We start from the raw sequence: 24814 nt of genomic DNA on the forward strand, positions 1-24814 counted from the left end.
TAGCGGGGGTGGGATGTGTTACCTGTATAGAGTGCCACTTATAACTTTATTTTTTTATTTTTTATAATCTTTATTGATTTTATAAGTATGCAAAAAGTACAACAATTATACATGCAAAAAAATTCAATAAACAGCACTTACATACTTGCAAATTACTGAAACAAATTACCCATCCCTTCCCCCCTTCCCTTCCTAGATGTGTGTGGAAACAAGATTGAATCCGGTGGGTGAATTACGGCTACTTATAACTTTAAACAGCTTACTATGCAGCTATTTTGCACTTTATCTACCACTGTGTAATGTTTTCTACATTCAGATTTTACAATCTTTTAACAGGTAAATATTAGTTCTTTATGGTGGCAGAAATGTTTTTTTGAAAACTTTGTGCTACATTTTGCACTTTTGCTCTGGTTCACAGTTTTCATACAATTCAAAGCACAGTACTGTATTTCTTTGTAACATAACTTACAGTACCTTGGGTATTTCACTTTTGGAGCTGGTTCATCACTTTGAAGATATGAAATTTTGTGGACCTGGTTTTCTGCTTAGGTTATGTCCAGTCTTGTTTGGATTTTTTTTTTTTTTTTTAACGAAATTGATTTCTTTAGTAGATGTTGCTCTACTGGGTCATGTATAAATTTAAATGGATGTTATAAGAGAGTTAGCTGTAATCAGTAGATGGTCTGAGGGCCAATACTTTGATGGATAGTAAATGGACCAATTACTGAAGAAAATTTTGAAATGACTAATCATAATGCAGAAGGCCCTGAGGACATATTATTTGTCTTGGTGTTTCTTCCAGCATGACTCAGATTCCTTTAAGGTGGAGATGGTTTGCCATTATAAGCAATACCCAGTTTCTTATTGTGTCTTGGTATATCTGCTTAAGCCACTGTATCTGCTACACTGATATAATTCTTGACCTGTTACTGTAACCTGCGTCCTCTGATGTTGTATTTTGGCCTGTTTTTGTCTTGTACCACAAACGATGAAAAAGAAACCTCCTGTGTAAGGCTTTAAAATTTTTTTTTTGAACAAAAGAATGCGACACCTTTTTTTTGGGGAAGAGGAAAAACGATCTCAGAAACCTGCATTGACCACCACACTTGTGATCAATATAAGTAGGTTGCAAATTTCTATCATAGATCGTAAAAAAAAACCTCGCCAGCCCTTACGGAACCTGTTTCACCAATGTCTCCTGGCTTCAAAAACGGCACTATAAAGCGGCAACAGCTTTCAGCATGCAGGATTGAAAATGGCGCTTAGCACTGTTTTTGAAACTATTTGGGCTCCTTTTAAAAAGGCGCGCTAGGGCCTTAACTCGCGGAATAGCAAACGCTAAAATGCCGCATGCGCTAGCCGCTACTGCCTCCTTTTGAGCAGGTGGTAGATTTTTGGCTAGTGCGCGCTAATCCGGTGCGTGTGGTAAAACCCATAGTGCACCTTCGTAAAAGGAGCCCTTAATGCTGACCCCTGAAGAAGCCCGGAGACACAAGTGAAAGATTAGTGTGGCTGCAGTTTGGTTTGGGCTGAACTTAATTTTCATGTTTGAATATTAATAAGCACTGTATTTTTTGAGTCGCCCGTTAAATTTAGTGGCGAGGTTTTTCTTTTACGATCTACGCTAGAAATTTGCAACTTGGAGGTCAATGCAGGTTTCTGAGATCGTTTATCTTCTCCAAAAAAGGTGTCAAGTTCTTTTATCTGGTTTTGTCTTGTTACATCTATTTTCTCCCTTATTATTGCACAGCGTAGACTTTTTTGATATCTTTATTGGATTCTAGCAGCACAAAGTTTTTCTGCATTAACCACTGTGAATCATGTGGCTTAAAGTTACTTGTATATCCATTTATTTCTCAGACACCTTTTTGAAAATGCACCTCCAAGACATAGGGGTCCTTTTACTAAGGTGTGCTAACCGATTTAGCGTGCACTAATTGATTTAGTGATTGCTAAATGCTAACGCATCCCTAGAATATTATGGGTGCGTTAGCATTTAGAACGCGCTAAATCGGCTAGCGCGCCTTAGTAAAAGAAGGGGATAGTCCCCATTAGACTCCTCCCATATCATATCTCTAAAGTTTGTGTGTTAACAGTCTAATTGCCAAAAGAAAAGACCAGCACAAAACGTCCTCCCCATTTATGAACAGGAAAAACATTGGGTTTTCCTGTTCAAAAATACTTGAAGAACATCCTTATGTTGGAGATATCCATCCTGAACAACCATTTTACAAACTGAAATATTTAAATTATAAATGGGGTAGGGGGACAAAGCACGAGGAGATCTGGCAGCATTCTTTTGAAAATTGCCACACAGACATCATTGCAGAACAGAGGAGCAGTGGACTGTAAACCAATGGACACAAGTTCAAATTCCACTAACTTTTTTTTTTTTTTTGTAAATGTGATCTTTCCAGGAACAGAAAACTGCATACTGCACCTCAATGTACACTTCCCCCTCAATATTTGCAGGTTTGGCACTCGCAACTTTGATTATTCATGGGATTTTGCCCCCTCTTGGACTTACTTTTTGAAACTTTACAACTTACTAAGGGCAAACTCTGACCTACGCCCGTCTCCCGGACCCCTCCACAACTTACTTTTTAAAGCCTGGTGGTCTAGCGGTGAAGCAGGGCAGGAGCGATCTTTGTACACAAACAAAAATGGCTGCATAGCAAGGATCGCTCCTGACCTGCTTCTTCACCGCTAGACCACAAGGCTTTAAAAAGTAAGTTGTGGAGGGGTCCAGGAGGCGGGAGGGAGCTGGAGGTGGGTCAGAGTTGCCCTATAGTTATTCGCGGGCCGGCTTTGCCCATAACCCCTGCAAATATTGAGGGGGAAGTGTACTTTACTTCAATAGCCTTTAGGTTTGTAGGTGTGCTAAATCTTTAGGAATGGTATAATTGGAAAAACTGGAGTACATAAGAACATAAGTAGTCGCCTCCGCCAGGGCAGACCAGAGGTCCATCCCGCCCAGCGGTCCGCTCCCGCGGCGGCCCATCAGGCATATTGCCTGAGCATCGGTCCCTGACTAATTTTATACCTACCTCTACACTTATCTCTAAACCTTCCACTGCTCTTATCTGTACCCCTCAATCCCTTTGTCCTCTAGGAACCTATCCAGGTCTTCCTTGAAACCCTGTACTGTGCTATTTCCTATCACGGCCTCCGGAAGGGTGTTCCATGTGTCCACCACCCTTTGTGTGAAAAAGAATTTCCTTGCGTTTGTTCTAAACCTGTCCCCCTTCAATTTCATCGAGTGTCCCCTTGTTCCTGTGGTTTCTTTCAAATTGAAAAATCTGTCCTTGTCAACCTTTTCGATGCCCCTCAGGATCTTGAAGGTCCTGAGTAGACCAAACTATAATTTTTGGTGGAATTCCCTATGTCATATATATAAAATGGAAAGATATATTGCAATACAGCGAGGGTATTTTAGAAAATTTCAAGATGTGTGGGAGCCATTAACAAAAATATTGCAATGATTGAATGATTCTTTTCCCTTGATTTACAGGTTCAATTCCGAGGGGGGAGGGGATAATTTTATTATTTTATTAATGTATATTGTACATTGTATTTGATGCACTTATTGTACATTTAAAAATGAATAAAGAATTTTTAAAAAAAAAGGAATGGTATTTTTCTATTGCTGGAGGAAGTCTCAGAAAAAAAGAAGAGTTACAGTGCAATTTGAATCTGTGTCCCTTGCTTTACAATCACTACATTTCCCAGGCCATTCCTCTCTGACCTGCTTGCTACTTTTGTTCAGAATGTTTAGGGTTACCAGATGTCATGATATACCTCTCGAGACTACAGCGGAAGCTCAAGGCAGCCATTTCCTATTGGCAATCTACACGGGGCAGGAGTGTAGAAAGACCGCTCCTGCCCCGAAAGCCCGCTAGACCACCAGGTAAGGCCGGGATGCTGGGGGGAAGGCAAAAATATGGGTTTGATTTTTTTCCCCCTCCCCCCATAAAATCGCGATTATGTGAAATCGTGAATGCAGAAACCGCAAATGGGGAGGGGGGAATGTATATATTTGGGGCACTATATGAATATTTGGTGCAGCCTTATCTAATATTTCTAATCTTTTATCATTTTCACTTCTAAAAACAAAGTGGAAACCAATATTAAAACAAACTTAGTTATGTAATTATATTACAAATGGTTCTAGTAAGTGATCTAAGTATACGAAGTAAAATAAACTCACCTTTTACTTTGTTCTTGGTAGCAGCCACTGAGAGTAAGGAAAAGAGAATAGAGAATGTACATTAGATTGTGGTTTTGACTTATTGGGGAAAAAAAAACAACATTCAGTGCTGTTGATTCAAAGCTTAGAAAAACTAGTTTAAGAAAATGCTGAAAACTCAAATGTTTATTAATGCCTTTCTGTTAGTTCTTTTCTTTTTTCTTCTTTCTTGTAAGAGCTTTTTGCAATTATGCCTGTATGTGGTGTTTAACCTGCTATGATTGTAATCTTTGAAATTTTACGAGATCTGATACTACCAGATCCATCCAAAAACTTAAACTATCTTTCCCCTCGTTAAAAGGCATTACCGGTACCTGTGCTGGAAAATTAGGGGAATCTCTTTTCTTCAAAATCACTGAGCTTTGGAATAACCTTCCTGCCCTGCTGCTGAATCTGGGTTCCTTCCAATTATTCCGAAAGCATCTGAAAACTTGGCTATTCTCAAAAATGTAAATCTCGCTACTCTCTTTAGAATCACTAACTTTTATTATGTTTTTCCTTCCTTATATTAAAGTTCCTGTAAATCGTGCCGAGCTCTATCTTTATAGAGAGGATGCAGTATATAAACTTAAGGTTTAGTTTAGTATATAAATTTTTTAATAAATTAATAGTTTGATGATAAGGTGAGCAATGTGTCTGTAGATGTTTTTCCTGGCTTAAAGTTCCCTAAGATAGATAACTTGAGATCTGAATGACACATATCCTTAGAAAGTATTTGAATTTTCACAAAGCTCCCTTATAAGACTTCTGAGGAAATCAAAAGACACCACAGAATAGGGGGCAACTGTATAAATGCCACCTTTGTTAGGCACCCCAATGCTACACAATGAGAGTCTATTTTATATAACTTGGCAGCAGGGCGCCTTGCATTTACCGTATTTTCGCGGATATAACGCGCGCGTTATACGTGATTTTACGTACCGCGCATACCCCTCGCGCGTTATATGCCTGAGCGCGGTATACAAAAGTTTTTAAACATAGTTCCCACCCCGCCCGACGCCCGATTCACCCCCCCAGCAGGACCGCTCGCACCCCCACCCCGAACGACCGCTCGCACGCGCTCCCACCCGCACCCGCATCCACGATCGGAGCAAGAGGGAGCCCAAGCCCTCTTGCCCGGCCGACTCCCCGACGTCCGATACATCCCCCCCCCCGGCAGGACCACTCGCACCCTCACCCCGAAGGACCGCCGACTCCCCAACAATATCGGGCCAGGAGGGAGCCCAAACCCTCCTGGCCACGGCGACCCCCTAACCCCACCCCGCACATTACGGGCAGGAGGGATCCCAGGCCCTCCTGCCCTCGACGCAAACCCCCTCCCCCCAACGACCGCCCCCCCCCAAGAACCTCCGCCCGTCCCCCAGCCGACCCGCGACCCCCCTGGCCGACCCCCACGACACCCCCACCCGCCTTCCCCGTACTTTGTGTAGTTGGGCCAGAAGGGAGCCCAAACCCTCCTGGCCACGGCGACCCCCTAACCCCACCCCGCACTACATTACGGGCAGGAGGGATCCCAGGCCCTCCTGCCCTCGACGCAAACCCCCCTCCCTCCAACGACCGCCCCCCCCCCAAGAACCTCCGACCGACCCGCGACCCCACTGGCCGACCCCCCCACCCCCCTTCCCCGTACCTTTGGAAGTTGGCCGGACAGACGGGAGCCAAACCCGCCTGTCCGGCAGGCAGCCAACGAAGGAATGAGGCCGGATTGGCCCATCCGTCCTAAAGCTCCGCCTACTGGTGGGGCCTAAGGCGCGTGGGCCAATCAGAATAGGCCCTGGAGCCTTAGGTCCCACCTGGGGGCGCGGCCTGAGACACATGGTCGGGTTTGGCTCATGTGCCTCAGGCCGCGCCCCCAGGTGGGACCTAAGGCTCCAGGGCCTATTCTGATTGGCCCACGCGCCTTAGGCCCCACCAGTAGGCGGAGCTTTAGGACGGATGGGCCAATCCGGCCTCATTCCTTCGTTGGCTGCCTGCCGGACAGGCGGGTTTGGCTCCCGTCTGTCCGGCCAACTTCCAAAGGTACGGGGAAGGGGGTGGGGGGTCGGCCAGGGGGGTCGCGGGGCGGTCGGAGGTTCTTGGGGGGGGGCGGTCGTTGGAGGGAGGGGGGTTTGCGTCGAGGGCGGGAGGGCCTGGGATCCCTCCTGCCCGTAATGTAGTGCGGGGGGGGGTTAGGGGGTCGCCGTGGCCAGGAGGGTTTGGGCTCCCTTCTGGCCCAACTACACAAAGTACGGGGAAGGCGGGTGGGGGTGTCGTGGGGGTCGGCCAGGGGGGTCGCGGGTCGGCTGGGGGACGGGCGGAGGTTCTTGGGGGGGGGCGGTCGTTGGGGGGAGGGGGTTTGCGTCGAGGGCAGGAGGGCCTGGGATCCCTCCTGCCCGTAATGTAGTGCGGGGTGGGGTTAGGGGGTCGCCGTGGCCAGGAGGATTTGGGCTCCCTCCTGGCCCAATATTGTCGGGGAGTCGGCGGTCCTTCGGGGTGGGGGTGCGAGTGGTCCTGCCGAGGGGGGAGAAGAATCGGACGTCGAGGGGGGGCATCAGGCTTTCAGGATGGGGACAGGACTTCAAGGGGGGACAGGCAGACCTTCAAGGGGGGACAGGCAGACCTTCAAGGGGGGACAGGACTTCAAGGGGGACAGGCACGGAGAGGCGGGGCAGTGCACCGAAAGTCAGGGCGGGTGAACGGTGAGTCGGGGCAACCAGAGGAGAGTCGGGGAGGGCGAAAGGAGAGTCGGGCAGCATGCGCGTTATATGCCTGAGCGCGGTATAGAAAAGTTTTTGTACATATCATCGTGATTTCTGCGCGCTATACCCCTGTGCGCGTTTTACAATGGTGCGCGTTATATCCGCGAAAATACGGTAGGTGCCTGCAATCACATCAACCACAGATCTAGCAAAACTGTAGGTGCCTAAGAGTGGCAAAGCATATGTAACTCACAGTATTCTTCTGTACGTGAGAGCAGCACCCATGCCCATCCCATGCTCTATGTCAGGGGTAGGGAACTCCAGTCCTCGAGAGCCGTATTCCAGTTGGGTTTTCAGGATTTCCCCAATGAATATGCATTGAAAGCAGTGCATGCACATAGATCTCATGCATATTCATTGGGGAAAATTCTGAAAACCCGACTGGAATACGGCTCTCGAGGACCAGAGTTCCCTACCCCTACTCTATGTGAACGCCTCCCATGCCACTCCACGTGCCCTTACCGAATGTTGCTTATTCACGGTGCTGCCACTTCTGCTTGTAAGTGTACACTTACCTGTGTTGATGCTGGCATTTACTGGATGCCCACTTAAATGTGGGCACCCAGTTATAGAATTGCTTTATTAAGTGGCATAGTAAAGGGGGGGAGAGGCAAACTGCCCCAGGTGCCGTCTTTGCCTCTCCTCCCTGGCACACATCTTGAAATGTTCACCAGCACGCAGCACCCCCCCCCCCCATCTATATGAAAAATATGGTTTTTAGTAACAATCTACATATCGCACAACAAGAGTGTACCTAGGAAAAGGCAGCATCTTAAACACTGCAGTGAGCACTAGAACACCAACACATACATTATAAAACTAAACAAACCAGATCCTGCAAAATCAATTGATCCAGTACAGTCAATGCTATCAGAAAGCCATGTCTCTTTCATACACACAGACAGATACACCTTTGCCCAATATGGAACAATCACAAACTAAAAATAGAAATATGTAGACAAAAGTTAAACTGAACTGCCAAGAAACCAGACTCTGCATACAATGCAACACCACAACACCACAAAAACAGTAATACATGTCCTCTAATACTGTGCAAAATATAAAGACAGTAGATATAAATTTGAAAAACTAATACATAACAATCACCACTTTACAAATTAACAAATAAAAATAAAACAAATAATGAGAAATATGAAAATACCATTTTATTGGACTAATCCCCGTAAGCTCGGCCTTCATCCCCACAAACCACCTGATTCCATCCACACAAGCCTTGAATTGTTTTATATTGAACTTATTATATTAAAGTATAAAAAGAAACAATATTCTGTACAATTGTCAATTTATAAATCAGCGTCTTCTCCCCACTCTCTCTTCCCCATTTCCCTTCAGCGTCCTCAGCCCGCTCTCTCTCCACTTTCCTTCAGCGCACACACATAAAAAAAGCAAGTAATTTTATATCATTTTCATTCTATTCATTCATAGAAATTAAAGTCTAAATAATGCCAGTCACATAAAAAAATATGATTTTACAAAAATAATTCCCTGCAGTCAAGCCTGCAAGGATTACTAGATGTCTTTCAGCAGCTCCCCTCCCTCCCCATTACCTTCGTGGCCAAGTCAAAATGATCTACCAACAATAAAATTTTAAAAACACAAAGCACATTGTACGCAGAGAAAATGTTAATTATCATTTATATTCCGCGGGTTTTCAAAGAGGTCAAGGCAGATGACTTTATGCAATGTCACCTCAGTAACAACTATACAAAAATAGACAAATATACCCCCTCCCTTTTTATTAAACCGCAATAGCAGTTTTTAGCGCAGGGAAGTCTGAGGATATCAAGGGGCCTGGGTGTTGTCAGGAGGAGGACCAGGGTTCTTGGGCATTGGTGAAAGCAGGATCAAGTGGACTGGGCATTGTCAAGAGAAGGTTCGGAGGATATAGACATTGTCAGGAGAAGGATCAAAAAACTGGGTATTGCCTAGAGGAGGAATGGAAGGCATAAATATTGTGGCAGGAGGATTTGGATGGAGGAGTGATGCCACTACCTTGAAAGCTTCTGTCCATTACCAACTCTTGGCATATGACTGCATGCTATCCATAGCAAGGAGTAGGAATACACATTCATTACGGTTCATTTTCATGCCTTAAAAATATGCACAAAATTGAATTAATGTGCATTACCATAGAAACTTGCTTCATCGTTATTTAGCCAGCCATCACATAGTCGGCTATCTATCGCTATTCAGCACGGGATAGTCGGCTGTCTTACAATGAATATCCCGGTCTTTGGATTGGCCATTCTGTTATCATTGTCTCTTTGGATTTGGTTTTACTGATAGTGCTCAATGCTTCAATAGTATCATTAGAGGTATCTTTTCTATAATTTTGAAGTAATGGATTAATTAGCAATAGAATAATCATCCTTCCTTGCAGAATATAATATATCTATTAGACTTCTCTTTTACTTTGATTGTTAACTGTATTAAAAATGACTACAATGCACTGAATTACGTCTGAACGAAACAAGTTCTAGTAGACTTTTATTAAATACTTGGCCCCTTATATCGAGCTGTGCTAGAGGTTTTTAGCACGGGCTGGTGTACTACATATTCCAATACTATGAATTCCAATGAACGTCAGAGCACTTACCTCGCAGGCCCGTGCTAGAAACTTCCAGTGCAGCTTGATAAAAGAGTGTGGACTATTTGTTAAATAGAAACTATAATGCGAGCACAAGTCAAAAATGAAAGGTAACTGTTAAATTATGTGATAACCGGAACAGAGTTAGCAAAATGCAACATATGTACTCGTACATTGCCTGTTAGTTCGTCCCTGCACAGACCAGTGTTTGGCCTTTAATCATGTGGCAACCACAAGGTCAGAAACATGGCCACTCCACTGCAAGATTGCACCATAAAAGAAAAACGTGCAGCTGTGTGTTTTCTTTGGGCAGAGAGAGTGAAACCTGTGGAAATTCACCACTGGATATTGATTCGGTATGGACATAGCACCATGAATCAATGAAAGGTTTATGAGTTGTTAAAAATTTTTAAGTGGGATGAACAGGTGTAACTGACAAAGGTCATTCTGGTTGCCCATCAACATCATGCACACAAGAGCACATTGACAGGGTGGATGCCTTGATTAGAGAAGAACAATGGAAAACGGTGTCTCAATTGGCTTCAGATTTTGATATCAACTATGGATCTGCATTTGCCATAACGCACGATGACTTCGGATACAGGAAAGTCTGCACATGATGGGTTCCCAAACAGCTTACTGATCTGCACAAGCAACAGCATGTGGAGTTTGCGACCCAGTTCCTGATATGGTATGAAAACGAGCCCAGTATTCTAGAGAGAACTGTCACTGGGAACAAGACATGGGTGCATCACTGCGGCCCGTAAAGCAAAAGATAAGCATAATGAAGTAAAGGAAGCGATGCTCACCTGGCTTCGGGAGCAGCTAAAAAACTTCTTCTCTATAGAAATGCAGACTCTAGTTGAATGATACAACAAATGTGTCATCGTACATGGGGACTACAGTATGTGGAAAAGTGATATGTTTAATTGCTCTCCGTTACTTCTATTAAAGCCGTTAAATATATATTGCCTTTACTTTTTGATTTATCCTCATATATCATGTTTGCTATGACCGTTTTCTGACAGCAAAATTTAACATTTGTAAATTACCATGAGTTTTTCTTAGTAGCAAAACACAAAATAAAATAAGCTAATAATCTACATCAGGGATCTCAAAGTCCCTCCTTGAGGGCCGCAATCCAGTCGGGTTTTCAGGATTTCCCCAAAGAATATGCATTGAAAGCAGTGTATGCACATAGATCTCATGCATATTCATTGGAGAAATCCTGAAAACCTGACTTGATTGCGGCCCTCAAGGAGGGACTTGAGACCCCTGATCTATGTATACCATGTATGCAGGATTATTTTGGACATGTTTTTGTAACCCCACTTTTTTTTTTTAGTTTTTAGCAATTATATTTTTAGGTACTACATTAGCTTTATTTTTATAATTATATTGACTCTATTTCACAGATTTATCAATGCATAGTCTGTTAGAATATTTTAATCGGCATTACAGAAATCTTAAGTTTTTGATGATGCACATCACGTAGGAAATATGCTATGATTATACGATTCATAAATTTAAAAAAAATAGCAACACAGCAGCAGAGAACCACAGTAAAATAATAGAAGCTGGCAGAAAAGAAGCAATTAACCCATCCAATCTTACTCCTGAGATGCAGTTATCAAGATGTGATTAAATGAAACATGGCTGAGGTGTAAAATCAGAAACAGCATACAAAACAGATTTCCAAAAGTATTACGGCAAAGAGATCTATAGATCTTGGGAGATAAAAAAGTTTTTGATGGAGATATATAAACGGTAAGTGAGACAGAGGTCATAATAAGGCAACAAGGAACTTGGTTGCCCAGGAGGACAACTTCTTTCTTAATGACAGAAGATGAAACAAGACAAGCAAAGATGACCTTTACTTTTGAAGAAGCCTGACTAGGCCATACCGCTCATTTTCTTGCTCTGATATTGATATTGTTATAATTGGAACTGTCTCATATTCCTGTTATCATATGTCATCACAGAAATAAGTTGTAAGTCCTACTGAAATTCCATATGAAAATCCTTTAAAATAAAGAACTTGAGAAGGATTATGCAGAGACTCTTTCATCCAATAAATGTATTACATACCCACAGCTGGCTCTATCATTTTAATAATAATAATAATAATAATAATAATAATTAAATGGGAGGGGGGTGTTTATTTTCAGCTGGCAGTGTTCAGCTTTTTTTTTTTTTTAACTGCCACCAGCTTTATACCTAGAAATTCAATGCTAAACCATGTCTTAAGATCTGACACTGAATTTCTCAGTATACAGAACTGGTGAAGTATGAGCCACCGAACAAAGATAGGATTCCATAAAAGCCAGTTCTATTTATGCAGTTATTTTAGCTAGTTAAGTGGTGAATATTGGTACTGAAGCAGCCAGGTTCTGACACCGCCCCTGGAATGCTCCCCAAATAGGCAGTTCTGAGAGAGTGTTAACCAGACATTTTCAGCAGCACTAACCACTTAAGTGTTACTGAAAATGACTGGTTAGTCCCGAATAATTTAACTAGCAAGGAGCCATTCCTGGCTGGTTAAATTGCTTTGCATATCAACCCACATAATAATAATATCAAGCCTGGAAATAATGTACACACAAATAGGGGCAAATAAACTTAAGAAATTTCAACTTGAGTGATTAGAAGAGAATGTACTCAAACACAATAGAATAATCACTCATAAATAGATTTCAACATCAGCAATTTCAATCTTGCTTGCAAGTCTTGGTAGCTTTTTGTGCTCAGAATCATGAAGACAATAATAGGGGCCCCTGTTATAGTCTTCATGATTCTGAGCACAAAAAGCTAGCAAGACTTGCAAGCAAGATCATGAAGACAATAACAGGGGCCCGTGTTATTATCTTCATGATTCTGAGCACAAAAAGCTACCAAGACTTGCAAGCAAGATCATGAAGACAATAACAGGGGCCCCTGTTATTATCTTCATGATTCTGAGCACAAAAAGCTACTAAGACTTGCAAGTAAGATTGAAATTGTTAATGTTGAAATCTATTTATGAGTGATTATTCGATTGTGCTTGTGGAAATAATGTACAGTACTGCAGTCATCCACTAGTGCTATAGAAATTAGTAGTAGTAAATACCGTATTTTTCACACTATAAGATGCACCTGACCATAAGACGCACCTAGGTTTAGAGGAGGAAAACAAGAAGAAAAATATTCTGAGCCAAATGATGCACTAATATATTTCATAAAATATACCAGGCTCTGCACTCTGTACCCCCTCCCTGCCAGGCTCTATACACTGTCCCACCACCCTGCCCTATATCCTGTCCCCCCTCTAGTAGTCTAGTGATAGGCCGGGACAGGAGAGATCTGTCCCAGCCGACTAACAATTTTTTTACACCCACCCTTGTACCTTTTGAAATTTCCCCCGTACCTTTTTAAATCCCCCCAGTACCTTTTGAAATCGGGAGGTGGGGGAGTGGTACAAAATTGTTATATTTGTTCCATAAGATGCACAGACATTTCCACCCACTTTTTTTGGGGGAAAAAATACATCATATGGAGCAAAAAATACGGTAAATATATGTATAAATAGATCGTAGTTTAGGAGGTTCTGTGATAATAGAAAATACAGTAAACATAAAGGCTCAAATTCTATAAACAGTGCTGTTGTTGGCAGGCGCCTTAAAAATAGCTGCCTATTGTGTGTCAATCGCACAATGGCAACATTTATAGAATTGAAAAAGTTAGGCACCGGAAATGTAGGCCAGGGTTTTCAAGGCCTATATTTCTGGTGCTTACCTTTTACATGATCACGCCTACGGAAGCACTTTATGATGCCTGTTGTCACTTCCAACGTTAGCCACACTTCCTGTGGCATTAGGCATCATAAAAGCGCCTCTGTAAGTGCTGTTTTTTTAGGCGCTAGTAGGCGCCTACATTTTTGCTTTTAAATTTTAAACAAAATCTAAGCCTGACCTTCTACAACAAAGTATTACTATCACTCCTCTCAAAGATGTTGCCTCCAAATGGTATGGATTACTGTGTCGAACATTACCGGTATCTGTATCAATGCCGATGAGTCCCTGGCAATCTGATTTAGATATATCCACAAATGCTGAAGTATGGCAAGTGGTGTGGACAAAGATTATTTAAATCAATTTGTTCTGCTTCAGTACTTCAATCAATTTATTATTGTTATTTTTTTTTTTACATTGGGATCACTGGACTGCACAGAGGATTACTAAATTCTCACATAAAGTTTCTAATTTATGTTGGTCATGTGAGAAATCGGTGGGTATATTGCCTCACATGATATTTCAATGTTCTCAGCTCAAGATTTATTGGGAAAGAGTTTGGAATACCATTTCCTTGATATTAATGATCCAAGAGCCACTAAATATTATTAATTTTTAAAATAAATATTTTGAAATCCTGAAAAAAAAAAAAAAAAATACTGTTTTAGGACAACAGGGCCTTACGCAACCCCTTTCTGAGCCCAGTGCTCGCTTGCTTAATATTGTTCTTGGCCATCAAAAACATTTTGCACTGTTGGAAGAATCTATCCAAGGTAGAGTTCATGGCATGGTGGAACACTGTATGTATTTCTAACAAATATGAAAGTGTAATTGCAGGAAAACATTGTTCCACTAGCACATTCCTCAAAATATGGAGCCCTGTTCAAACTTATTGCACTTTAGACCATTGACAAACAGAATTTCATAATAGATTGCTAATCTTAGGGCTCATTTTACAAAGGTGCGTTAGGGCCTTAACGTGCGGAATAGCGTGTGCTAAAATGCCCCGCATGCTAGCCGCTACCGCCTTCTCTTGAGCAGGCGGTAGTTTTTCAGGTAGCAAACGCTATAGTGTGTGCTAATCCGGTGAATGCGCAAAAAACGCACCTTTGTAAAAGGAGCCCTTAATTTATCTAGCTGATGATGCCTCTTGAAAGTTCCATATTTTAATATGATTGCTGTGTATCATATGCCGACAATACATGTGCTGGTCTCCCTTATTCATCTGATATATACATTTTATGTAATTTTATATATATATACACACACATAATGACTTGTATATTTGATCTATTTCTTGTCATATTTAATATTTGTATTTATTGTTTTGTACACATGATTTGTTTCTTGTTTTATTTAATATTTGTGCATTTATCTTATAAAATTAATAAAAATTTTGGGAAAATTTTTTTACTACATTTTCAACTTGAGTTAGGTGCCAGTAGGGTGTCTACCAACACTTAACTTAAGGTGCCATTTATAGAATCCAGGCCAAAATATCTTGACAAGGAAACTGGAACGTGTCACATTCCCTCCAATACTGAACAATGAGACATTGTAGGATGGTGATTTATTATAGTAATTAGAACAGTGAGTCAGGAGAATGTGTCAAATGTGTAATCCATATTCAGTTTACATAACTGTCAGTTTGTGACCTTGGGCATCTTGCTTTCTGTCAGCCTCAGTTTATTCATTGGTGACTAGGTAAATAACAACATTGCCCCTACTCGATTGTCTTCTCAGAAAGCCGTCAAACAGATAAGGCCCCAATATTGTTGGACAGTCCATCCACTAGGTAGTGTATCATAAAATGTGTGCCATGGCAGATTTTGGGTATGCCATTAAATGTTGGCGAGGAAGAGAGACATTGGCTACTGCTTACAGGATGCGCTTCTCACAGCGAGAGGCACGTCCTGTAGTCGCTTCTCCTCCTCGCAGGTGCCTCTGCTCCTTCTCCTCGCCTCTCCTCCTGCAGCACCCCCCTACCGGCAGTAATAGGAGGCTCAGCTGGAGAACGTCGTCTCATGCACAGACATAAATGTGATGATGTCACACATGCATGGAACATCATCGCGTCGACGTCTGCGCATTTCCAGGTGCCCTCCAGCCGCAGCCCTGAGATTAGTGTGCCGTAACTTAAAAAGTTTGTGAAACACTGCATTAGGGAAAGGAGAAGATAATTTATGCCGTGGATGGGACATTTGGCCTTTATCTGCCATCATGTTTCTCTGTTTCTATCCTCGAGACATTGCTTTGCATACTTTTTATATGTCATAAGAGAAATGGGTGTTCTGATGCTGCTAGCTCTAAAGGAACTCTTATGCATGAGAATCAGTAATGTTATTATAACTTGTTTTTGAACATTTCTCTTATTGTATTTTGAAGAAAAATGATTCAAGAAAAATATCTAATTGATCTACCAGGAAAATCTGTACTAAACTGCATAGGTGGGTTTTAAAAGTTGCATCATATTGAAGATTAGCAAAATCTTTGGGCTAGATATCATAATTCAGTGTTACTTTGTGCCAGCATTCATTAATATGCATGATTAACCATGTTCAATTTTATGCAGTGGGATTTATTCTTAATGACACACACTGAATAGCACTTGCATACCTTATTCAATGTACTCCTTTTATTTGCAGCTTAATACATCATATGTCTGAAACAAGGTCTAGGAATATCTGCCGCCATCATGCTACAGGATAAGATTTTGAACTAAGTGAACAACATATGGTCGTTATACCAAACCCGGCAACAAGCAGCTAATAAACCCAGTAATTTAGATTCTGATGATCAGCATTGCTTTCCGTCCCGAGTCTTGCTAAACTCAAAGATTTTCCGGAATTATTCAGCACAAGAGGGTTTCTAGTCTGAAACACAGAGGGCACAGTCTAACACCAGGCAGTCAGAAATAAAGACAGTTATAATCATACCTCAAGGGCTTCTGTGATAGCCAGGCAGACAATCTATATCTACTGTGGTGCTCGAGTTTATAATGTGAACACATTTAGGTGTTTTTCTATATCTGCTGCCCAACTGCAAGTGACTCATTTACTATACACAAATTTCTGTGATCCCATAAACCTTCAAGAATAATGACACTAAAGTAGAAAGGGACTATAAAATGATATGAGGCCTTCAAAACCGATAATTACAGATACACCTACAAATGCAATGAGGATAATTTTATAATGGTGCATCTAACTTATGAGGGCAAGTAGGCACTAGAGCTTCAGGGAACTGATTCGGACCATAGCTTAACTGCTTCAACTAATAGCCAATCTGTCGATCAAATCGGGAAAGATTCTGGAAGATTGGAAGGTGGCGAATGTTACGCCGATCTTCAAGAAAGGTTCAAGGGGAGATCCGGGAAACTACAGACCTGTGAGTCTGACCTCGGTAATGGGAAAGATGGTAGAGTCACTGATAAGGGACAGCATCATTGATCACCTTGACGGACATGGGCTGATGAGGACTAGTCAGCACGGTTTTAGCAAAGGCAGATCTTGTTTGACAAACTTGCTGCACTTCTTTGAGGGAGTAAACAGACAGATAGACAAGGGTGATCCGGTCGACATTGTATATCTGGATTTTCAGAAGGTGTTCAACAAGGTTCCGCATGAACAACTACTTTGGAAAATTGCGAGCTATGGAATCGAGGGTGAAATACTCACATGGAATAAAAACTGGCTGGAGTATAGGAAACAGAGAGTTGGGGTAAATGGACAATACTTGGACTGGAAGAGCATCACCAGTGGGGTGCCGCAGGGCTCGGTACTTGGACCTGTGCTCTTTAACATCTTTATAAACGATCTGGACATAGGTACGACGAGCAAGGTGATTAAATTTGCGGACGATACGAAGTTATTCAGAGTAGTGTAAAGTGATGCATGTCGGTAACAAAAATATCATGCACGAATACAGGATGTCCAGGGCGGTACTTGGAGAGACCTCCCAGGAGAACTTCCCTGATTCAGGGAAATCTGATTCAGGGAAAATGAATTTGATTTGATTTTTCGATTCAATATGATTTGATTTACTTTCTGTGATATAGCTTTAAAATTAGCTGGTGGGTTTACTTTGCCCTTTACAACCCCACGCTGCGCACTGTCAAGTGTAAACAAAACACTGTTAAATCCTAGTTCACTGTCTAACACCAGCTCTGGCAGGATACACATTTCAAATCTAATGTAATTGATCTACTCTACCAATGTAATTGACAATACTCTCTGTAACTTCACTGTCTATGTAGAGTTTCTTCCTCTGTAAACCGCTCTGAACTGCTTCTGGTATTGCGGTATACAAAAATAAAGTTATTATTATTATTAAACACAAAATAGAAAATAAAATTATTTTTTCTACCTTTTTGTTTGTTCATTTTATTATTCAAAGCGTGTAGATCCCAGGATCTGGTTTCTGTTTGTTTTCTATTAACTCACTTGTCAGAGTCTCCTGCCTATTTGACATTTTCTTCTTTCTCCGTGATCACCATCCATCTGCCATCTCTGTACTTTCCCTCCCTTCCCTTTCCTCCTCCCTGCAGGTCATAAGAACATGACCCTGCTGGGTCAGACCAGTGGTCCATCATGCCCAGCAGTCCACTCACGCGGCGGCCCTCTGGTCAAAGACCTGCACCCTAACTGAGACTAGCCCTAACAGCGCACATTCTTGTTCAGCAGGAACTTGTCTAACTTTGTCCTGAATCCCTGGAGCGTGTTTTCACCTATAACAGCCTCCGGAAGAGCGTTCCAGCTTTCTACCACTCTCTGGGTGAAGAAGAACTTCCTTACGTTTGTACGGAATCTATCCTCTTTCAACTTTAGAGAGTGCCCTCTCGTTCTCCCTTGGAGAGGGTGAACAACCTGTTCTTATCTGCTAATTCTATCCCCTTCAGTACCTTGAATGTTTTGATCATGTCTCCTCTCAATCTCCTCTGTTTGAGGGAGAAGAGGCCCAGTTTCTCTAATCTTTCGCTGTACAGCAGCTCCTCCAACCCCTTAACCATCTTAGTCGCTCTTCTCTGGACCCTTTTGAGTAGTACCGTGTCCTTCTTCATGTACGGCGACCAGTGCTGGATGCAATACTCCAGGTGAGGGCGCACCATGGCTCGGTACAGCGGCATGATAACCTTCTCCGATCTGTTCGTGATCCCCTTCTTTATCATTCCTAGCATTCTGTTTGCCCTCTTTGCTGCCGCCACACATTGCGTGGACGGCTTCAATGACTTGTCGATCAGAATTCCCAAGTCCCTTTCCTGGGAGGTCTCTCCAAGTACCGCCCTGGACATCCTATATTCGTGCATGATATTTTTGTTACCGACATGCATCACTTTACACTACTCTGAATAACTTCGTATCGTCCGCAAATTTAATCACCTTGCTCGTCGTACCTATGTCCAGATCGTTTATAAAGATGTTAAAGAGCACAGGTCCAAGTACCGAGCCCTGCGGCACCCCACTGGTGATGCTCTTCCAGTCCAAGTATTGTCCATTTACCCCAACTCTCTGTTTCCTATACTCCAGCCAGTTTTTATTCCATGTGAGTATTTCACCCTCGATTCCATGGCTCGCAATTTTCCAAAGTAGTTGTTCATGCGGAACCTTGTTGAACGCCTTCTGAAAATCCAGATATACAATGTCGACCGGATCACCCTTGTCTATCTGTCTGTTTACTCCCTCAAAGAAGTGCAGCAAGTTCGTCAAACAAGATCTGCCTTTGCTAAAACCGTGCTGACTGGTCCTCATCAGCCCATGTCCGTCAAGGTGATCAATGATGCTGTCCCTTATCAGTGACTCTACCATCTTTCCCATTACCGAGGTCAGACTCACAGGTCTGTAGTTTCCCGGATCTCCCCTTGAACCTTTCTTGAAGATCGGTGTAACATTCGCCACCTTCCAATCTTCCAGAATCTTTCCCGATTTGATCGACAGATTGGCTATTAGTTGAAGCAGTTAAGCTATGGTCCGTTTCAGTTCCTTGATGACCCTCGGAAGGATGCCATCCAGTTCTGGGGATTTATCGCTCTTAAGCCTATCAATCTGCCTACACACCTCCTCTAGACTGACCGTCAATCCTGTCAGCTTTCCGTTTTTGTTTCCAGCATATAGCCTGATGGGTTCCGGTATGCTATGTACATCTTCTTTACAGACGCAAAAAATGTGTTTAGTTTGTCAGCAATTGCTTTGTCCTCTTTTAGCACTCCCTTTATTCCATGGTCATCCAACGGTCCCATCGCTTCATTCGCAGGTCGTTTCTCCTTAATATATCGATAGAACGGCTTGAAGTTCTTCGCCTCCTTAGCTATTTTTTCCTCGTTGTCTATTTTGGCCTCTTTTACCCCTGAGGTCTACTCTTAAGGAAAAACTTTTGCCTGCCCCCAGCTACCCCTAGCAGTTGTGAGAGGCCAGTCCCCACTCTCCTGTCCCTTCCTTCCAGCTCCCCATTCCATGTGGCCAATACCCTCTCTCTTTCCTTCCCTCCAGCCCCCTCCACCCTTTCCCTTCAACCACTAACACCAGAACTGCCCCACTCCATGTGGTCAGCACTTTCTCTCTCTTCCCTTCCTACCAGATCCAGCCTCAGCCGGTCAAACGCCGTACCCCACATCCCCCCGTGGGTCCAGCATTCTCTTTCCCTTCCGGGCCTTGCCTCCAGTTTCCAGGTCCCCCCAGGTCCATTGGTGGCAGCTACTCCTCCCCCCCACGTGGGTCTGAGTCCGGTGGTGGCAATGCCCACCGTTTGGGTCCATAAGCAGCGTGAGTCCAATAGTGAAAACAGCACATAGAGTACCACAGGTTCTCAGCCCTCTCTGCCAATCTATACAGATCTGTTCTTGGACTTCTGCCAGAGTCCTTCCTTCTAATGAAAATTCCTGTTTTGTGAAACAGGAAGTTACATCGAAAAGAAGGACTCCGACATGCCCCTAGTTCTAGTGAACAGGCCTTTTAGTGAATGCAAAACTGATATAAGGTACTTTTACCTATGAATTAACAAATGCAAAAACAATTAGCCTGTGTTTGATTTCTTTTTTTTTTTTAATAATAAAAAAAATATTTTGAAAAAGAAGCAAGTCTGAAAATTTCAGGAGGAGGGAGTGTAAAAACATCTATTCTAGTAGCTTCAGTGTCTGTTCCTTCAAAAAACCCACAAAAAAACCCAGCAACTCTGGTCCAGCAAAACTTTCATTCTGCAATTAGTGAATACTAGAAAATGACACTTAAATGTAATTTGAGTTTACTTTGGTAACTACCAAGAATCAAAAGAAGTTCTGATCTACTTTTGTTCTGTTTTACTTCAGAATGCCACCGTATCTTCCATCTTTTGAACAAAGCTACAGGTGCAGAGCTGTTTGTTATCTTCAGAATGTGCTGATTACTGATTGCTTTAATAGCTTCCTTTTTTCCTTTCTCTGCGAAAAGCTCAATATGCTAAAAAAAATAAAAAAACATTCAAAGACTTCCCTGTTATACCATAAATATAAAAAATTACAATTTACTTCCATTTGAATATGGCACCTGAGATGTCTAAATATCATCAGTTAAAAGAAAGGGGAAAAGCAGGACAGCTTTATTGCACAGAAAAGGTAATGGTGAGATTTCATTGCATTTGGTTAGTGCCAGTATTAAAATCATAGTATACGTTACTAAGAAGTAATAAAAGTTGGCCATTTACCTCACCTTAGTATACCTTGGGAGCCACTAGTAATATCTCAGTACTGCTGTCACTCCTGCTTCTGCCCTTGGTGGTGCTGCGTTCAAAATGGTTCCAGTGACCATTATTGGTAGTCTCCCAGTACTACTATTAAGGATCAAGCTACCATATAAAACCATATAGATGATGGCAGATAAAGACCCGAATGGTCCATCTAGTCTGCCCAACCTGATTCAATCTAAAAATGTGGGGTTTTTTGTTGGGGGGGGGGTTTCTTCTCCTTAGCTATTTCTGGGCAAGAATCTAAAGCTCTGCCCATTACTGTTCTTAGGTTCCAACTACTAAAGTCTATGTCAAAACTAATCCCAGTCCATCTACAGTACACCCTCCCAGCCATTGAAGTCCTCCCCAGCCCATACTCCCCCAAACGGCCATATACAGACACAGACCGTGCAAGTCTGCCCAGTACTGGCCTTAGTTCTTTAATATTTACTATTATTTTCTGATTCTAGATCCTCTGTGTTCATCCCAAGCTTTTTGAACTCTGTCACCGTTTTCCTCTCCACCACCTCTCTCGGAAGCCCATTCCAGGCATCTACCACTTTCTCCGTAAAGAAGAATTTCCTTACACTGCTCTTGATTCTCCCATCCCTCAACCTCAAATTATGTCCTCTGGTTTTACCATTTTCCTTTCCTTATCCAGCTTCTATAATTAAGAGGTTTACTTTTTTTCATTTATTTGCATCTCATTATTATGTTTCTTGCAGTAATGTAAACTAACATGTATTATGATATAGGCGGCAAATCTTTGAATTGAGTCTCATTTTGGGTGCCATAAAGGGGCACACATAGTGCCAATTCCATAATGACTTAAGGGAAGCCTTAAAGAATTGTAGACTATTAGCTCAAAGTCACACTGGTGCCGTCACATTCTTATGCGTCAAGAGCTCTCATAACTTATAGTATCCTATAAGCTATGGGGGTAATAATAATAAAAAAAAAGTCTAAAAAGTGTCCTAAGTGGCTACTTGGACGATCAAAAAGCCTGATCGTCCAAGTACCCATAACCAAAGCTGGTTTTTAGACGTATCTAAAACCAACTTAGGCCTTTCCCCTGCCTCTAAACGCACAGAGAGAAAAGAGGCGTATTTAGAGGAGGGGAAAGGGCGGGTAATGGGCGGGAGGTGGGCCGACCTACACCTAGCCTTACAACAGGTATAACCAAAACAGTTAAAGGTTGCCTAGTCGGCATTTAGACCTTTTTCACTTAGACGAAATAAAACCAGGTCTAAGTGCCGAAAAAGGGGCCGCTGAGCTGATGGCCGCTGGCGCCATCATATCAGCGGCCCGGCAACCTAACCATCGCGGCAGGAGAGATGCCTCATCTCCCCTACCGCGATGCCATCACTCCTCTACCCGAACTGCTGCGACCCGCGACAGTTCCGGTAGAGGAGTGATGGCATCACGGTAGGGGAGATGAGGCATCTCTCCTGCCGTGATGGATCACTTCCCCCCCCCACATCGGGGGCAAGAGGGAGGCCAAGCCCTCTTGCCCTGTTGAAGCCGCATACCCGCGATCCCCCTGGGCGACCCCCACGACACCCCCACCCCCCTTCCCCGTACCTTTTGTCGTTGGCCGGACAGACGGGTGCCAAACCCGTCTGTCCGGCATGCAGGCCACCAAAGAATGGGGCCGGATTGGCCCAGCGATACCAAAGCCCCGCCTACTGGTGGGGCCTAAGGTGCCTGGACCAATCAGAATAGGCCCAGGCGCCTTAGGCCCCACCAGTAGGCGGGGCTTTGGTATCGCTGGGCCAATCCGGCCCCATTCTTCGGTGGCCTGCATGCCGGACGGACGGGTTTGGCACCCGTCTGTCCGGCCAACGACAAAAGGTATGGGGAAGGGGGGTGGGGGTGTCATGGGGGACGGCCAGGGGGTCGCGGGTCGGCTGGGGGGGCGGTCGGAGGTTCTTGGGGGGGCGGTCATTGGGGGAGGGGGGTTTGCGTCGAGGGCAGGAGGGCCTGGGATCCCTCCTGCCCGTAATGTAGTGCGGGGTGGGGTAGGGGGTCGCCGTGGCCAGGAGAGTTTGGGCTCCCTCCTGGCCCGAACAACTAGCCAGGGGGGGGGTTGCCATGGCCAGGAGGACTTGGGCTCCCTCCTGGTCCGATATTGTCGGGGAGTTGGGGAGTTGGGGGGGCAAGAGGGCTTGAGCTCCCTCTTGCCCCGATCGTGTCGGGGAGTCGGGGGGGCAAGAGGGCTTGAGTTCCCTCTTGCCCCGATCGTGTCGGGGAGTCGGGGGGGGGGCAAGAGGGCTTGAGCTCCCTCTTGCCCCGATGTTGTCGGGAGGGGGGGTCACGGTTTGACATGGCAGGAGAGCTTGGGCACCCTCCTGCCTGGATCTTTGGGGGGGGGATTCTGTAACCGGTGTTGTTTTTGACAGGCACCGGTTACAGAATCCAGCTTTTAGGCGAAGGACTGGCTCCTCCTTCGCCTAAAAGCCCTTCTGTTGGACGTTTGTGGCCTAGGCGTGTTTTTGTTTCATTATGGCTAAAAAGTATAGACGTGCTGTGGGGGTACTTGAAGACGTAGAGGAAATTGGGCGTTTAGGCAGAGGAAGGCCATAATCAAAACATGGACGTTTGTTTTGGTTATGGACACTTTCCCTGCTTCTGGGTTGAACGTTTAGGGACTTAGACACTTTTTTTTTATTTTGCCCCTCCACGTGCTTAACTGGGAGGCAAACCTATGTCCTGCCCATGCTCTGTTCACATAATACACACCCCTTAATTTATGCATTATAACACTTAGATGCAGTCTTACAGAATAACAGGGTACTTACATACACAAGTGCTACTTTTTAGTGCATTTACACATACATATATCCTTGAGTCTTGTTAAAGGTTCATCCTTTTTTATTTTTAATAGTGAACAGATGAAAACATAGGTTTATGCTTGTTGAGATCTAATCTGCTTTGTAAGCAGCTGCTTTTTTTTTCAGCCAACCCCCAAGAAGGTAGCATCATAGCCAGATGCCTAGTTTGTCTAACGGATAAGAGCCAGCTTGTCTCACAAATAACCCTACACCGTTGTGAGCATCACACAAATGTCTATATTTTTTAAATTTTTATTCTTATATAAAATCTTGACCTCGGTATCAACTCATTTCACATGAGAACTCAGTCTCACGATTTTCTGAAATCTTCATTGGTCTTACCACAAAATAACGTGGAGCGGCATAATTTTTTTTTTTTAAATGTTAAAGTCCGTTTTGGGCCTAGGGTTCTAGTCATCCAAAGCCAGCATCTAAAGTCATTCTCGAAAAATACATCCAAAATATATTTTTTCGAGAATTGTCTGCTTATAGATCCAGCCATTTGCCACCAAGTTGTCTATCTTTATACCACATTCACAACCAAAAATTTGTCCAAGTCCTAAACGCCAAGAACAAGACTTTTTGGACATGGGAGAGGTCAGCAAAGTGATGGACTGGACACCCAGATATGGCAACAGAGTAGTAGGGCACCTTACAGGGCACTGCTGTGAAGTTCACAAAAAAGGTGTCACATAAATATCTCACCACAACTCTCTTGCAGGTCATGGGTGGGCCCCCCAAAATACCCTTAAAACCCACTATACACACCTGTCTACAACTCCAATAGTCCTTATAGAAACATGATGGCAGATAAAGGCCAAATCCATAGTATCCATTATCTCTTTCTCTCTCTGAAAGATCTCACATGCCTATTCCAGATGGCGCCTATATGGCAGAACAATAGGGTTTTAGGGTTTTTTGGTGGGCTC

General features: G+C 43.4%; 1 protein-coding gene across 5 annotated transcripts in view; it reads right to left on the minus strand.

Moving 5' to 3' along the window:
• CADM2 (cell adhesion molecule 2) overlaps window positions 1–24814 on the minus strand; it is a 1574179-nt gene that overhangs the window by 507599 nt on the left and 1041766 nt on the right. For 4 of the 5 annotated variants that reach the window (XM_033943858.1, XM_033943855.1, XM_033943856.1 and 1 more), the window contains exon 2: window positions 4208–4234. The exons of the other annotated variant lie outside the window; for it this stretch is intronic. In XM_033943858.1, the coding sequence (XP_033799749.1) occupies window positions 4208–4234 (27 nt within the window). The remainder of the gene's footprint in view (window positions 1–4207; window positions 4235–24814) is intronic. 5 annotated transcript variants of the gene reach the window in all.

This window comes from Geotrypetes seraphini, chromosome 4, assembly GCF_902459505.1.
Source record: "Geotrypetes seraphini chromosome 4, aGeoSer1.1, whole genome shotgun sequence".
In the NCBI taxonomy this organism is placed as follows: Eukaryota; Metazoa; Chordata; class Amphibia; order Gymnophiona; family Dermophiidae; genus Geotrypetes; species Geotrypetes seraphini.